Here is a 14,438-nt window from a genome sequence, read left to right as displayed (position 1 = left end):
TCTATGCGTGGTCGGGGAAATAATACGAGTAATGTACATATAAATCTGTTTACTATATTGAAAAAGTTAATCTGTTATGATTAACTGTATACATACATAGATCTACGAGTAAGTACATTGCATTGTATGTGATTATTCCGTTTTGGTTGACACTAAAATCAAGTAAATAACATCTTCAATATCATTTTTAATACAGTTATTCTGTGCGCTGTCTGTTTGTATAGATATATGCTCCTTTTGTCAGCCACTTATTGCTTTCTTCCACTTTGTCGCGCTTTCTTCCAGCCGAACACATTCAAATGCAAAAGAAAATAATGGTCTTTTATTTTCCAATTTGACAGACAATTCAATGTTAATTCTATTTTAGTACTTACTTACATAAATATATATCCATGAATAAGTATGTACGGGTATATATGTACATATGTACTTATATGAAGCGAAGAATAGGAAGTTCGTGGCTTGGAATAAATATTTATGTGAGTGCTAAAAGAAATGCAGCAGAAGTTTGCTTGGTATATATGTACATACATATTTCCATTTCTATACCTCAATAGGCTTATTTGAGATTTATTAAAATTTTTATATATCCAAAGTTGATCTCAGTAGCTCTTTGCAGTTTTGATATTGTCATCAGAAAGATATCAAATCTCAAATAGCTTTAAACGTTGAATAAATACGGAGGCTTTATGTTACACTAAGTAAAGTTTTGAATCAAAATTCCTAGATTTCTCTTAGTAACATAACCTCAATACACATTTTACATAATTTCCTTAGTATCCAATAGTGTCATTGTTGAAAATTCCTACTATCATAGGGTAAGCTCATCGTATCATCGATATTTCCTGGACGTTATCCGCCAATATACCATATACATACATATGTATATACATAACAAATATGTCTAAGATATCTAGAGCATATATACCTATGGAAAGGGGTGATTCATTTCTAGTTTCTTTTAAAGAAAAAAACACAGTAACTTCAAATTTAATGAGGAATGGTTATTATCATTCAAAAGAACATTCTTTGGCATTTATTTTTTGAAGATTTTCTCTTTAAAATGCTGGCCGCGGCAACATTTCAGACGGACACCGAAGTGTTCTCTCAATAAATCCATTGATTGATGCGATGTGTGAGAAATTGCGCCATCTTGTTGAAACCAATTGTCGCCGAGATTACGAGCTTCAATGTCAGGCATTAAATAGTCGATTATATTGGCGGGATAACGGTCGCCATTGACGGTTACATTCTCACCGGCCTAATTTTTGAAGAAAACCATACCAAACCGTTGCCTTTTCTGGATAAAATGGTAGCTCTTGAATCTTTTCAGATTGGTCTTCGTCCCAAATGCGGCAATTTTGCTTGTTTACATACCCATTGAGCCAGAAATGGGCCTCACTGCTGAACTAAATTGGCTAGAAAACGTCGAAGAGCGAAACGTTGCCGCTTGGGAAGGTCGAGCGGCTTCAGTTCTCGACGTAAAATACGCCAAGTCGGGCCATTCGACAGTCCGAGTTTCAGCGAACTGCGCCGAATCGATTCTTCGTGTACACTCTCAGCTACGGATGCTATATTTTCTGTGCTGGCCGTGGTCTATTCGTCAAGATGAGCATTCACTACGACAGCAGAACGGCAACACTACGTCTGAGCTCGCTAACTGTGCGCTTAAATCTAGTCTAGGAGTGCCTATCCTTACTAGAAAACATAGCGTAATCGCTGACAGCTGCAAAGCCGACGAGCTAGCCAGAGGGTGTACTCTTGATCCGCTCATATTGGAACTAAACCGAGTTAGATCTCCATTGGCGTCTTGCATTCTAGCACTGAACCAATGGACCTCGCGTGCACTAGTCGAAAACCATCTTCTATGCGACCGTTCTATTGTTTTGGCCTAGAGTAGAACGCATGAGATTTGCTGAACTGTTTGCCTTGAGCAAAGTTCATCTTGCCGCATTCATAGGAGTTCTTATTGGACACTATCCAATAGGCATTCATGCGGCTAAGCAACTTGGCGGACGATACTTCTTAAAGTTGCATGGAGAATGGTGAGCTGGAAACATCTAGGCACTTTCGCTTCCATTGTCCAACCTTTGCACGACTGAGACTGAAACATCTCGGAAGTCTTAACCTCGGCAAACCAGAAGGTATAGCCGAAACTGACATTAGCCATCTCGAAACCATTGTGATAGGTTCAAAGTGCTTTGCCGACTTTAAAGCATCTGATAATCCAGTATATAACAGTGTACTAAGCTTTCCAAGTGAGATCCCTGTTAGTAGCGGTTAACCTAACCTGTTAACCTAACCTAACCTAGCCTGAGGGCAATTGAAAAAAATTCAGAGCAACTTCAACAAAATCATTTTATATATCTGTTTATAATTTAATATATTTAATGCTTAGCAATATTATTTACGTTCTAAAATTATTTGGACACTCCTACATAACTTAGGATCACACATACATATATAGCTAGTTATATAACATAATACAATATTTAAACACTATACAAATTTTAGGATTAATAGCAATGTCAGACCAAACTTGACACATTACTCGCGTAGAAGCCCGCTGCCGGCAGCCTGCTGGTCTTGCCAGCGAGCGCACCAGCTTCGTCGTGACTGTAAGCGCTATAGGGTCCTAACCCGTTATGAACTGCTGATGCTGTAACAATGCCAGTTTCGTTCAAACTCGCCGATTGTGTTGTTGTGAAACCAATGGGCACTGCTTCATTTTGTTCCTCTTCGTGAATTGGGCGCCGAACACGCGGCTCGCGTACTATCTTCAGCGATTCGTCATAAGTGCAATTTCCATTACAAATCGCTTCGGTACAAGCGCTGCAGCTCTTCGGCGTTGTACTTACGACTGCAGGCACCACAAAAGATTTAGCTTTGAGGCTACTCCTGACGGTGGGATCACGTATATAAGTATTCGACAGCACTTGACCATTAAGCTTCTCTATACTTTTTACCGCATTAGCAACTTTGAACTTCGGCAAAGCATTCGTGTATGCCGTAGGCTCTTCGGTTGACGGTTTTGCTATTGAAGCGGCTGTCGTTACATTTGGTTGTGCAACCTTGCATTTGCGTTGTGACAAATCGTGAAAGTAGGCGTCTTTCGGCACATAACGTTCGGGCCAATAGTTTGTCTGGAAAACATAATTCTGCGAATCCGGTGAGTCTGTGGCGTGTGAAGGCGTTGAGCCATGAGTCGCCACACCGACTTTGTCCAAGACTTGTTGCGCATATAATGGCGCATTATTCGCACCGGTAAATTGTTGTAACGGTTGTTGCTGTACGCTTTCCAACGAATCCAAACAGTCTTCGCCCGGATGACTTTCCGTGTAGGAGGAATCCTGATAACGCGTCTCCTGCTCGTTGTATGTTGGTGTTGTGATTTCGCCAATTTGTGTTTGTAAGCGTTGCATTTCGTTAAAGTCTCGACCCTTCATTGCGAAGGCATGTGTGCTCACGCTCAAATTTTCAAGTGGCAAACCGACCTCTTTCAACATTGCCGCCTCTTTGCTTTCACATTCCGCTGAACGTTGCACCTGAAAGAGTTCATCTTTATAGCCCAGCTTATCCTCTTGTGTGTACTCTGATTCGTTGCGTGTCTTCGCCAACACCAAACTATCATCGGCTCTTTGATGACTTTTGCGCAATGCGCTTATCACATTCTGTATGACGCTGCCGCGCTTCTGTATGCTGTACAAGTACTCCAGCTGTCTTTCATTACCGTAGTTAGTAATCGGTTTATCTCTGTATTGTGTACGTTCGGCTGGTGATGCCATCGATGATGATGCTGTGGTTGTAGCTTCTTCTGTTGTTGCCGCAAAAGCTTTACGTTTCGCCGCGCCGTGCGGCGTACGGAAATTACAATTATAGTCGGGGCTCGATATCGCACCAGTTTCGGAGCTCAACTGAGCCGGAGTGATATTCGATGCCTCACTATTCGATGGACTCAAATGCATATTTTGCACACGCGTGCTCAGTCCACCGTCATCGGCGTCTATTTCCAATGCTGCCGCTGTTGCTTTGGTCGTTGAGTTTGGTACTGCATGTGCGGGCACTGTCAAAAATGTACTCGTCTTCGCTAGTAAACTACCCAAACGTTTCGAGACATCATAAAACTCATTGTTTGAGTCTTCGCTCAAATGATTTTGTAACTCAGTGGAGTGTGGACAGCACAGCGCTTCATCCATACGGTCTTCAACAACTACTTCCGGTGCATTCGCATTCGCATCGAGCAGATCGTAGCTGCGCGAGTTCGCCAACTTGCTTTCCGACATGTCGACTTTCTCCAGAAACTCAAGACTTCGACAGCGTTTCAAGGTGTCGAACATTTCACGTGCCTCTCGTCCACGCGTCGTAACGTCCGCCGTTAAACGCAAGGGATCACCACGTTTCAAATAGTTCTCCAAATATAAACGTCGAGTTTGACATTCCACACGATCGGCGATCATCGTGCGCGTTAGCTTCTCAATTTGATGATTTGTACGCGCCGCCAACGCTTGCACCTTATCGTCCAAATGTTCCTTGGCAGTGTGTACGTATTTACGCAAATGCCGCTTATTCGAATTGATCTTATCCTCGATGTGCTTGAAGAATGGACCGCAGTAGCAGATATTACCGATACCGATCGGTCCCTTGCGTATATGCCCGGCCAGGTCCAAATAGTATTGTTCGCCGCGCTTCAGCGGCTCTTTGGGTAGTGTCTCCAGTTTTGGCGATGGAAATGCGCGCATATCGGGAAAGTAATGACAGCCATATGGCGACCAACTGACCTCATTCGCATGCGTTTTAGATGTGCAGGGCGCAGCTTTCGTCTTATCCTCTTCGCCCGTTGCCGGTTTGCCTTTCTTATTGCGTATGCGATGTGGATTGTCTAATATGTCCAATATTTTGCCGAAACCCTTACGTATTGCAATGTCGCGCGGGGTCTCGCCTTGCGAATTACGTATATTGATTTCACATTCGGCTTCCAGCAGTATGCGCGACAATTTGTGTCTACCCATGGCGCTGGTTATATGCAAGGGTGTGTCACCATTGAGATTCTTCTTGTTGACGTCGCAGAAGGCGGAGAGTAGAATGCGTGCGGCGCCGGCGTGTCCGTACCGACAGGCCGTGTGCAGCGCCGAGTCGCCATACTAGCAAACATAAAGCAAAATTAAAATTGAAAAGTGTCGAAATATCTCTAAAGCCTATGTTCTTACATAATTCTCAATATCCGGATTGGCGCCAGCCATTAGTAGCTCTCTGCAACTTTGATTATGTCCGTTTTGTGCCGCCAAATGTAAGGCGGTAAAACCGGCAAAGTTCTGTAAGCCCAGTGTTGCGTTTTGTATTGTGCCGCGACTTTGTTTTGTTGCCTCCTGCTTCTGCTTACTCTTCGGTGGCGGTTTCGTGTTGGGTTTGGGCGCGCAGAGCAACTTTACTGAGCGGCTGTAGCCGCGCGACGCCGCTTCATGCAGCGGTGTATTGCCTAATTTGGTCTCCTTGGCGGTGGGGTCTGCATTGCCAGCGAGTAGCGTCTGCAGCATTTCCTCGTTGCCATTGGCGGCAGCCTCGTGCAAACTGGTCCAGTCCTTGCCGCGGTCCTGTCAATGAAGGTAAAGTTCAATGTGTGAGCAGAGTTCTTACTTTTAGGTTTTCATACACCTACCTGACTAATCGTATTTGGTAGCATAGTAAACTATGGTCTCCAGCAGTTGTTATTTCATATGGTATCTGTAAGCATCAGAAATATTTGAAATAATTAAAGCAAGTTTACTCTGGTGAAATTGAGCTAGTTTTATTTACTAGAATATACAAAGTTTCCTTGGTTGGAAAGTTCTATTCTTCAACCAGTAGATGAAATACTTTCGTATTATCCATGATAGAAAGCTCTTATGAATACCAAAAATCGAAGAAAGAGTGAGTAAGACATCGGCCGCCTTACACTGTTGTAGAAGAGCAATTTGAAAGAGGTGGGGCCTCTCACCAAAAGTGGTGTTATGGCTCTATAAAACCTTAGTTATGGTTTAGTTTTTTTTAGGGTCATTGTCTGGTGGAGAACGCTCAAAAGAAGGGTGAAGAGGGGAGGTTTAAGAGGAAGGGAAGGTGGTGGAATCTTCGATCAGGGCTCTCCATCAACTCTAGTTTCAGACTGCCAGCTCACTGTAGCGTCTTTGAAGCGCTTGTGGCTGCCAACAAGGTAGTAGTAGATGCACTGCCTCTAAATGTATTTTTCTTCAGAAGGGTGTGCAATCACTATCATAGCTTTGAGCTCGCTGACTTTTCGCTCAAAACTTCCCAAGGTCACAGCGGAATCGCCGAAAATCGGAAGACCGATGCGCTACCTAAGAAGGCCACTATTTTTTCAATTTCATCCGAGTGGAAGCCAGAAACCATTTCGCCAATTTCATCGGATTGGAATCTAGTCGGTTTTTCGATGTCTTCTGTCGTTCTGGCGTTTGACCTTGGGGCCTCAAATGAGCACGCAAAGTTCTGGGCGACTGTGAGATCCTTCTGGTCCTCCGAACAACTGGCACTTAACAAGACCAATCTCGTCGCAACTCTATTGTTCCAACTAGATTCTGTCCAATTGGTTACCACGGATTGCGACCAAAGCTGTATGGAGAAAGGCGTCATGGAATCAGCGTTTCACTTTCACTCTATTGCCCGACTTTCACCAGATTGAGATTGGAATATCTCGGTAGACACACCTTAGACGAACCTAACGAAGTTGCTGGTATTGTGATAAACTCAAAACGCTTCGTCGATTTAGGTGAATCTGGTGATCCACTTTTAGTAGTTTATCGATAACACAAAGGACGATTATCTGTCGTTGGGAGATTCCTTGAGAAAAACTGCCGGTTCTGCGACATGTAACTCCAGAACACCTGATTCTTGATTGCCCAGCAATTTGCAGAAACAGGCTCAAGGCCCTGGGTTCCATCTACGTGAACAGGGATCACATCATCTTTTTTTTTTTTGTAAAAGCGCAATAAAAAAATACTAATTAAGAAAATAATTTCAATTTTGTTTAAAAGTAAGAGGAAATATTTTTCTAACTTTTAGAAAAATATTGTTTTAATATTGTTTATTTATTTATTTATGTTCTTGTAGTTTTTTTTTATTTTTTCTTAACTTATTTTTTAGTTTTTGTTTAATTCTTTTTATTTTTCATAATGTTGTGTTTTGATTATTTGAGCAATACTTTCGGCGATTAACTGCCAAGTAATTTTATTTTAGTAAAAAAAAATTGTTTTATAAAATTTTAATATGTAAATAAAAAAGTGTATTTCCAATTTGTCGTTTTAAAACAATATTTTATTATTCATATTTTCTGAATTTTTTTAAAACAACTTTTTTCACTTTTCTATATTTTCATTTATTATTCATTAATTTATTTTAATAATATTTTCTAAATTTTTTGAACAATGTTTTTTACTTATTTTTTTTTTATTATTATTTATGCAATACTTTCAGCGATTATTTTTCAAGTAAATTTATTTTAAAAAAATATTTTCAGTAAAGTTAAGTTAAAAAATAGCGGAAATATTATCCAGTTTTTTTTAAATTATTTTACCATAATATATTTTTTTATTTATGTATTTTCTATATGATTTTAGTTTTTTCATTTATTTTTAATTTTTGTTTTTATTTTTTATAAAAAACTTGTTTAGAGCTAATATAATATTAAAACAAAATTCTCAGTTTGTATTAAAAAATTAAGAAAATGTGCTTTTAATTTAAAAAACAATATTTTTAAAAAATTCTTTTGAATTTTTTTTTAATTTTGTTGTGTTTTTATTATTTAAGCAATACTTTCAGAGATCAACTGAAAAGTAAGTATGTACAGTGTAATAAAAATAAAATAACGTGATTTGTTAAGAAGAATATTTTCCTACTTTTTTGTGACAGGACTCCTTATTTTTTTAGTTTCTCCTAATTTTTATTAATTATTTCTTTATTACTTTCTGCGATTGACTTAATTTTTTTTTCATTTTGTTTTTATTTATGCATATTTTTACATACATATATGATATATGTATGTACATAGATATTTGCTTGTGTAATCATCGTCTAATAATACTCATATTTTTTCAAAACAAAATTAGACACACCAAATTGCCTCATGTCGCCGTAGCTATCGCACTTTTTTTAATATTTTCATTCATCGTTTTATTGTTTTGTTTCGGTATTATAACTTTTTCATTAAGCCTCACCACACCGTGCTTGCATATCAAACAACATTAAGCGAATATCAAATGCACATACATACATACATATATAGCAAATCTAAAGCAAATATGTTCACGCATATTTCACTCTGCGCCTGCGTAAAACGAAGTTCGACACGAACAATATCGCAAGATTAGTTACCACCAATGCCATTGGCCTTCATTAACTGTTTACTTGAGATATTTTCACAACACTTGGCCACTAAAAAAAGAGCCTCCATATGCTTGCGCATTTACCGTACACCTCTTTCGTTGAAATGCAGTTAGTAAAATGTTTATATGTACTACATATACATACATACATACATATATGTATATAATCCAAAATGTTAACTGTCTTTTTAATAATTTATACATTTTCCATGTAAATTTGTAGTTTATGTATGCAGATTTACATTCCAATTGGCGAATATTGTATAAAAATCGCATAAAATTCTATGTATGTATATGTTTGTGTGTGTTTGTGCGCTAGTATGTAGGCTATTGATTCCCACTGGTGTCTTAAGCCTACGAACAGCGCATACAAAAACACTTGCACACACACATGCACTCACGCTCACCGACGTAGTCGTATGTGTTTCAAGCCACACACCACACTTTTGCGCTGCATTTAAACAAAATCACTGAATATTTTTCCAAAAATTGTCATTTTCATTAGATTTTTATTATGCGGCGTTGCATCAATTTCACTATGCGAAAGTTGTTTGGCGTTATCAAAAGCGCAGGCGTAAAGCTGTGCCATAAAATTCCAATGCTTAATTTGTAATATTTTCATAGGCTGGTATTTACACACACAGACACATACACGTTCACATACACTAGTATACGCATATACAGACACACTTACGCACTACTCCAGTATAATAAATATTTGTGTCTACGAGCGCGAAAACGGCAATAAGCTACTTCTAACACCGTTCACCACATTCATTTCGTTCAAAGTCTTCGCGTTAACTGTTCGCAGCCGTGAAGGAAATTACTCAAATGCATAGCTGTTGGCCAAAAACCGGTTTAAAGCAAACTCAAACTTGGCTTAGAGCGCGTTCGCGACGTTAAAAAAACATATGGGCTTAGTTGGCATGCAGTAGGCGCGGAGTTTCGTGGCGCGTTGGCAACGCTGTTCAAAATAATTTAAATTTTTTATATAGCAGATAATATTTTGAACTGTTTTTTGCAAGTTTGAACATGTCTGTGCAAGTTTGAACATGGTTTTGCTAGTTTGAACATGTTTTTCAAGTTTTGACATGTTTTTTCAAGTTTGAACATTTTTTTTATGATAATAATTTTCAATCAAAAATCTCAAGTCAAAATATAATTTTTTTAAATCAGAGATAAGTTAAGAGTCCAGTTGGAATATTTGATAGTTTATTAAGGTATTTTCTGATATTAGAAATAAATATGGGTTACTACCCGAGATTATTAGATTATTAAAGTCCCGTCATAAAATTAATTTTCAATTTATAGTCACAAATTCAGTCCCAATTAGCTAACCACCATACTTTAAAAACCAATTAGCATTGATAGATCACAAAGTGTACATTTTCCATTCCATTTCAATCCTTAGGGATCTACTTATTGTATCTGTATATTTCCAATAAGACCAACTTGTATCCAACATACAGAAATATTATATTACTTTTATTATAATAATAATGGTAAGTAATGTTACTTATTATTTAATTTTAAGTAATTTTGAAAATTCACATACATTATGTAATATTTTAATACTAAATTATATAAAACTAAGCTGTATAATATTCGGTCTGCTATCAAGTTTCCCCAAGAAACGAATACGAATATTCGTTTCTAAAATTCTTTTCGTTTCCAATGCATCCGGTAACACCAATCAGCTGTCAGTTTTTACGCGAATATTCTCGATTTTCATTTTGTCTGTCAATAGCCACACGGAACGTGATTTAATAGAAAATTGCTCTGCCTCTTAATTTTGCTGAACCAATTGCTCGGAGAAATTTTTTAACGTTATACTGAACAAATATTTAGTGTTTAACTAATTTAGTAAATTATTTAGTAAAAAATAAAAAATGGCAAAGTGGGGTGAAGGTGATCCACGTTGGATTGTTGAAGAACGTCCGGACGCAACGAATGTCAACAATTGGCATTGGACGGAAAAAAACGCTACACCTTGGTCCAAGGACCGTTTAGCACAATTATTTAAAGGACTTAAGATTGGTAAATATTTTGCAAAAGCACTTTCATTCAAAAACGTATTGCGGAAAATATTTGAAAATTACTAATTGCATGTTGCAGAAAAGGATGGCATCGAATGTATTGTAGATAATGTTGACGATTGTACTGGTGAAGCTACAGTTAACAATCGTAAAGGGAAACTTATTTTCTTCTATGAATGGAAATTGATACTTAAATGGACTGGAAAATTATTGAATAATAGCAATTTAGAGCATAAAGGTAAAATAACTATACCGAATTTGTCCGAAGAAAACGATTTAGATGACATAGAGATAACCATTACCATTGACGAGTCCAACGATGAATCGGAAAATCTGAAACAGTTCATGTATAATAATGGACGAGATGTTGTACGGAAACAGATCGCATTGTATATCAAGGAATTGAAAGAGGAATATTCCAAAAATTTAATACTTCCGAAAAAGGGCGAAGAAAATACTGTAGTCTCGCCAAAGATAAAACAAGCCGGATCCAGTATCGCAGCGGAAGCTAATTTATCGAATAGTGCAAATACAGTGAAAGCCAGTGATAAATCAGGGAATAATGTTGGCTGTAAGTTAGACGTAAGAACGTTAAGAATGGCTGTTGAGTTCAATTGTAGTGCGAACGATTTATATAATGCCTTGACAAAAGAGGATATGTTAACTGCTTTCACCCGTGCACCAGTTAAAGTGTTGCCAACGCGCGGTGGAGAGTAAGTGTTATGTTAATAATGTACATATGTGTGAATTTATTTGTTAAATATATATAACTTGTAGATTCGTTTTGTATGGCGGTAATGTGCTAGGTAAGTTCGAAGAACTGGTACCAGAAAAGAAGATTCAACAAACTTGGCGACTTAAAAACTGGCCTTCAGGTCACTACTCCCAGGTTGTGATAGACTTGGAGGAGACGGTAAGTAATCTTGTTTTGAAATATTCGTTTTGTTCACTTGATAACAAAGTTTTCCCACTTTTATATGCAGAAAAACAACACCCAATTGAAGCTAACACAAACTGGCATTCCTGCGTCCGAATATGATGCTATGACCACAAACTGGCACCGATACTACTGGGAGAGCATGAAACAAACGTTTGGCTTCGGCTTATCTATATCGGGTTTATGGTAAAACTAGTTAGTTGTGTTAGGCGTTGCGTAGTAAAATAAAATATCATGTAAACAAAAACCTCATTGCCCATAGACGTCATATATATAGACTATGTATATTGAATGAGCAACAAAAACAAACAAACACCACAAAGAGCTGCACTTTATAGGTTATTTAATTATTTTCCGTTTAGAATTTATTTATATACGCTTTAAGAACAGCCAAGTTTCGCGTGCGCTTGGTGATGGCTTCAACTAATTACAGCTGATCGTCTCTTTTTCCTACGCAAAATATAAAACAACAATGAGGAAAATTGCTTAATCTTTGGATAAAAAAAAGTTAGAACAAAGTAATGAAATCAATGTATATTTTAATTTGGGCACTTGTATTAAATATCTCGATTTTTTTTAATTTTTCATTTTAGAAATTAGATTGTCGATGTAATTTCTTGAAAACAAAAAGTCGCAAATAAACGAAAGATCTGGCCACAGTTTGAAGGCAAATATTAATTGAGTTTGTATTTAATATTGGGTAGTCGAAAAAGTCTTTTCGTATTTTGTCAATAGATGAAGCCGTATATCTCCAGCGTTACCAATCATTATGTCATAGCATATGATGTTGGAAGGTGAGATTTTAAGCTTCATTTAACCAAAAAAAAAATGAAATTGGAGGAATTTGAAAAAAGTTAAAGCAGTTCAAAAATGAGTGAAAATAATGGGTGGGGTTGACGTGATGATTATTGTCGAAAATTTGCTAAAAATGCACCGTCAGGAAAAGCGTATCGGTCGCTCCCACAATGTTCGGCTCTTTGTAACGGTAACGGATCCGAATTTTTAAAGGACCGAAGACTGTTATCTGTTGACGGTCAAGTTGACAGTCGTTGGCCGGATAAAAATTCGGGTCTGTTTCGATTACTTAGACCCGACTGTGGTGGGAACGACTGTCAACTGTGCTGATTCCTGCCGTCACAACAATAAAAACAACGATATCTTTAGTGCAAATTTGTAGCTTTAAAAGTGCTGAGCTTTTGAAGTTGTTATAGCTGTTGTAATTGTTGTTGCCATAGCAAAAAATATATCCCACAAAGTTATGTCGAGCTTAAATATAAATAATTTCGAACGCTGCCACGACAGTTCGGTGCTACATAACCAAACCGAAACCCGTTTTTGTTGTTGTTGTAGCGGCAGAATTCTACCTCATCGAATTCTGATTTGTAACGGTTCAAGTATTGCCGTATTTACCGCGTGGTTTACTTGTAGTGCAAGAAATTTCTGAGTGAATATGATTTTCGAATTCAAAAACGGCAGATTTTACTGTGGCACTGTGTGTTGTGTACTTATATTGAATAACAAAAAATTATAATTGTAATTTAAAAAATAAAAACCATTATTGAAAACAAAAATTTACAACTGTAATTTAAAAAATAAAATACATTATTGAAAAAAAAATATAATATTAATTTAAAAAATAAACACCGTTCCCTTAATCAACTGTCGGTATGGCAACATTTTCGTAAATTCAAATACTGCGCCTTTACACCGTCTAACATTGTAAACAGCCTAAATGTATACTACCCAATAGTCCGCTGCTCAATACATAACAACTACAGCAACATTGGAGAAACAATGAGCGCTCACAACGTGTCATGCTGCCAGCTTGCTGCAGTTGTGTGTGTCTGTATTCATTCATTCATTCATTAAGTTAACATAACCACCATCCCAGCCATACACAAACACACACACAAACAAATGCTTTAAGATTTCGATGCCAGAGTGATGACAGAGCAACAGAATGCGAGAGAGCCAGAGCAACATCACAATAGATACATAGTGTGTGTTTGAAATTCCAATGGACACTCGCCACTAGTACACCCACCCGAAACGGTGGGCAACACAACACACACGCACACCCAAAAACGCGAATTAAGCCAGCACACAGCATCCTGATTTGATTTGAGAGCGTGAGCGAAAGCGCGACAGCAGCGAGAGCGTGTGCAATTGAAAGACTAAAGACTGATTACTTGCTCCGTTGGTGGTACACTTTCAGTCCCGGATGAGATTTGAAGCAATAAACTTGAGTTTTATAATAAACGTATACACTTAGGCGTATCAACACTTACTTACTCACTTACCTATTTACTTATATCATATTAAGTGCATAAAATGTGATTTAAATAAATTAAGTAAAAAAAAAATCAAATATAAAATAATTATTAGTGTATAATGAATAACTGTAATAAGCAGCATACATACACATGCGTGTATTGAAAGCGTTGCTGTGAAGTAAGTGAAAATTGTGTGTGTGGAAAAAAGTATGTTTAGAAATTGCTCCGATTGTTGAGCATAAAAGGCAGAAAAATAAGGATACCCACAGCCAAGCCTGTGAGGCAGTTTAGTTGAATTAATGTCGCGGTGGTGTGCCACTCACACACACGCACAGAGTGTTATGTTATGTATGGGCATATGTAGAGCTGTGCAACGGCGAGGATGTGGATTAGCAGCGGATTTGTGAACGGAAAATTGGAAAATGTAATTACAAAAATAAATGTTATGCTGAAATTTAATTAAACAAAGTGCAACAATAAATATTTTCATAAATGTGCCAATGTGCGTGTGTGTGCCAAGGTGCGCGTATGTGTGTGTGGGTGGGGTGAAGTGGTTGAAAGTGTGAAAAAGTTGAAAATCCATTTAGCCAAAGCATACATTTATACAATTTTTTTATTTACACATGCATTTGTGTGTGTGTGTGTGTTTGTGCGTTGCACTAGCACAGCATATTTTAAGCAGCAGCAACGCTATCAACTAATGCAAAGCATCTAGTTGGCTATTAGGGAGCGGCAACTGCTATGGGCAGCACAAGCAAAGTGTATGTGAATGCTAAACACACACATACATACATATGTACTTGTATATACATACATACCT

General features: G+C 37.7%; 2 protein-coding genes across 4 annotated transcripts; one reads left to right on the top strand and one right to left on the bottom strand.

The window, feature by feature from the left end:
• Nucleotides 1–2,528: 2,528 nt before the first annotated feature.
• Nucleotides 2,529–9,141, bottom strand: LOC120771692. Of its 2 annotated transcripts, none has more exons than XM_040099828.1 (4): nt 9,071–9,141; nt 5,657–5,721; nt 5,208–5,591; nt 2,529–5,141 (listed from the first exon to the last, which is right to left on the bottom strand). In XM_040099828.1, the coding sequence occupies exons 2-4, from the start codon at nt 5,678–5,680 to the stop codon at nt 2,529–2,531; spliced, it is 3,021 nt and encodes a 1,006-aa protein (XP_039955762.1). In that variant the 5' UTR covers nt 5,681–5,721; nt 9,071–9,141. The 2 variants fall into 2 exon arrangements, with proteins under 2 accessions (XP_039955762.1, XP_039955761.1); XM_040099827.1 differs by having other exon boundaries at nt 9,067–9,132.
• A 964-nt stretch (nt 9,142–10,105) lies between these two features.
• Nucleotides 10,106–12,023, top strand: LOC120772179 (activator of 90 kDa heat shock protein ATPase homolog 1). 2 transcript variants are annotated; one of them, XR_005705043.1, is made up of 5 exons: nt 10,106–10,409; nt 10,488–11,121; nt 11,186–11,321; nt 11,392–11,863; nt 11,939–12,023. XR_005705043.1 is itself a non-coding variant. In XM_040100627.1 (4 exons), exons 1-4 carry the CDS (start codon nt 10,262–10,264, stop codon nt 11,533–11,535), a joined length of 1,062 nt encoding a protein of 353 aa, XP_039956561.1. In that variant the 5' UTR covers nt 10,106–10,261; the 3' UTR covers nt 11,536–12,023. The 2 variants fall into 2 exon arrangements, 1 of the variants encoding a protein (XP_039956561.1); XM_040100627.1 differs by having other exon boundaries at nt 11,392–12,023.
• The last annotated feature ends 2,415 nt before the right edge of the window (nt 12,024–14,438 follow it).

This window comes from Bactrocera tryoni, chromosome 3, assembly GCF_016617805.1.
Source record: "Bactrocera tryoni isolate S06 chromosome 3, CSIRO_BtryS06_freeze2, whole genome shotgun sequence".
Taxonomy (NCBI): domain Eukaryota; kingdom Metazoa; phylum Arthropoda; class Insecta; order Diptera; family Tephritidae; genus Bactrocera; species Bactrocera tryoni.
Note: the sequence above shows the minus strand (reverse complement) of the source record. Positions and strands in the feature narration are given on the sequence as shown.

Coding starts and splice junctions, on each gene's coding strand:
- LOC120772179 (XM_040100627.1), top strand. CDS start 10,262: ATGGCAAAGTGGGGTGAAGGTGATCCACGTTGGATTGTTGAAGAACGT. Junction 11,122..11,185: donor TTGCCAACGCGCGGTGGAGA/GTAAGTGTTATG, acceptor TATAACTTGTAG/ATTCGTTTTGTATGGCGGTA. Junction 11,322..11,391: donor TGATAGACTTGGAGGAGACG/GTAAGTAATCTT, acceptor TTTTATATGCAG/AAAAACAACACCCAATTGAA.
- LOC120771692 (XM_040099828.1), bottom strand. CDS start 5,680: ATGCTACCAAATACGATTAGTCAG. Junction 5,592..5,656: donor TACCAAATACGATTAGTCAG/GTAGGTGTATGA, acceptor CTTCATTGACAG/GACCGCGGCAAGGACTGGAC. Junction 5,142..5,207: donor ATCCGGATATTGAGAATTAT/GTAAGAACATAG, acceptor TATGTTTGCTAG/TATGGCGACTCGGCGCTGCA.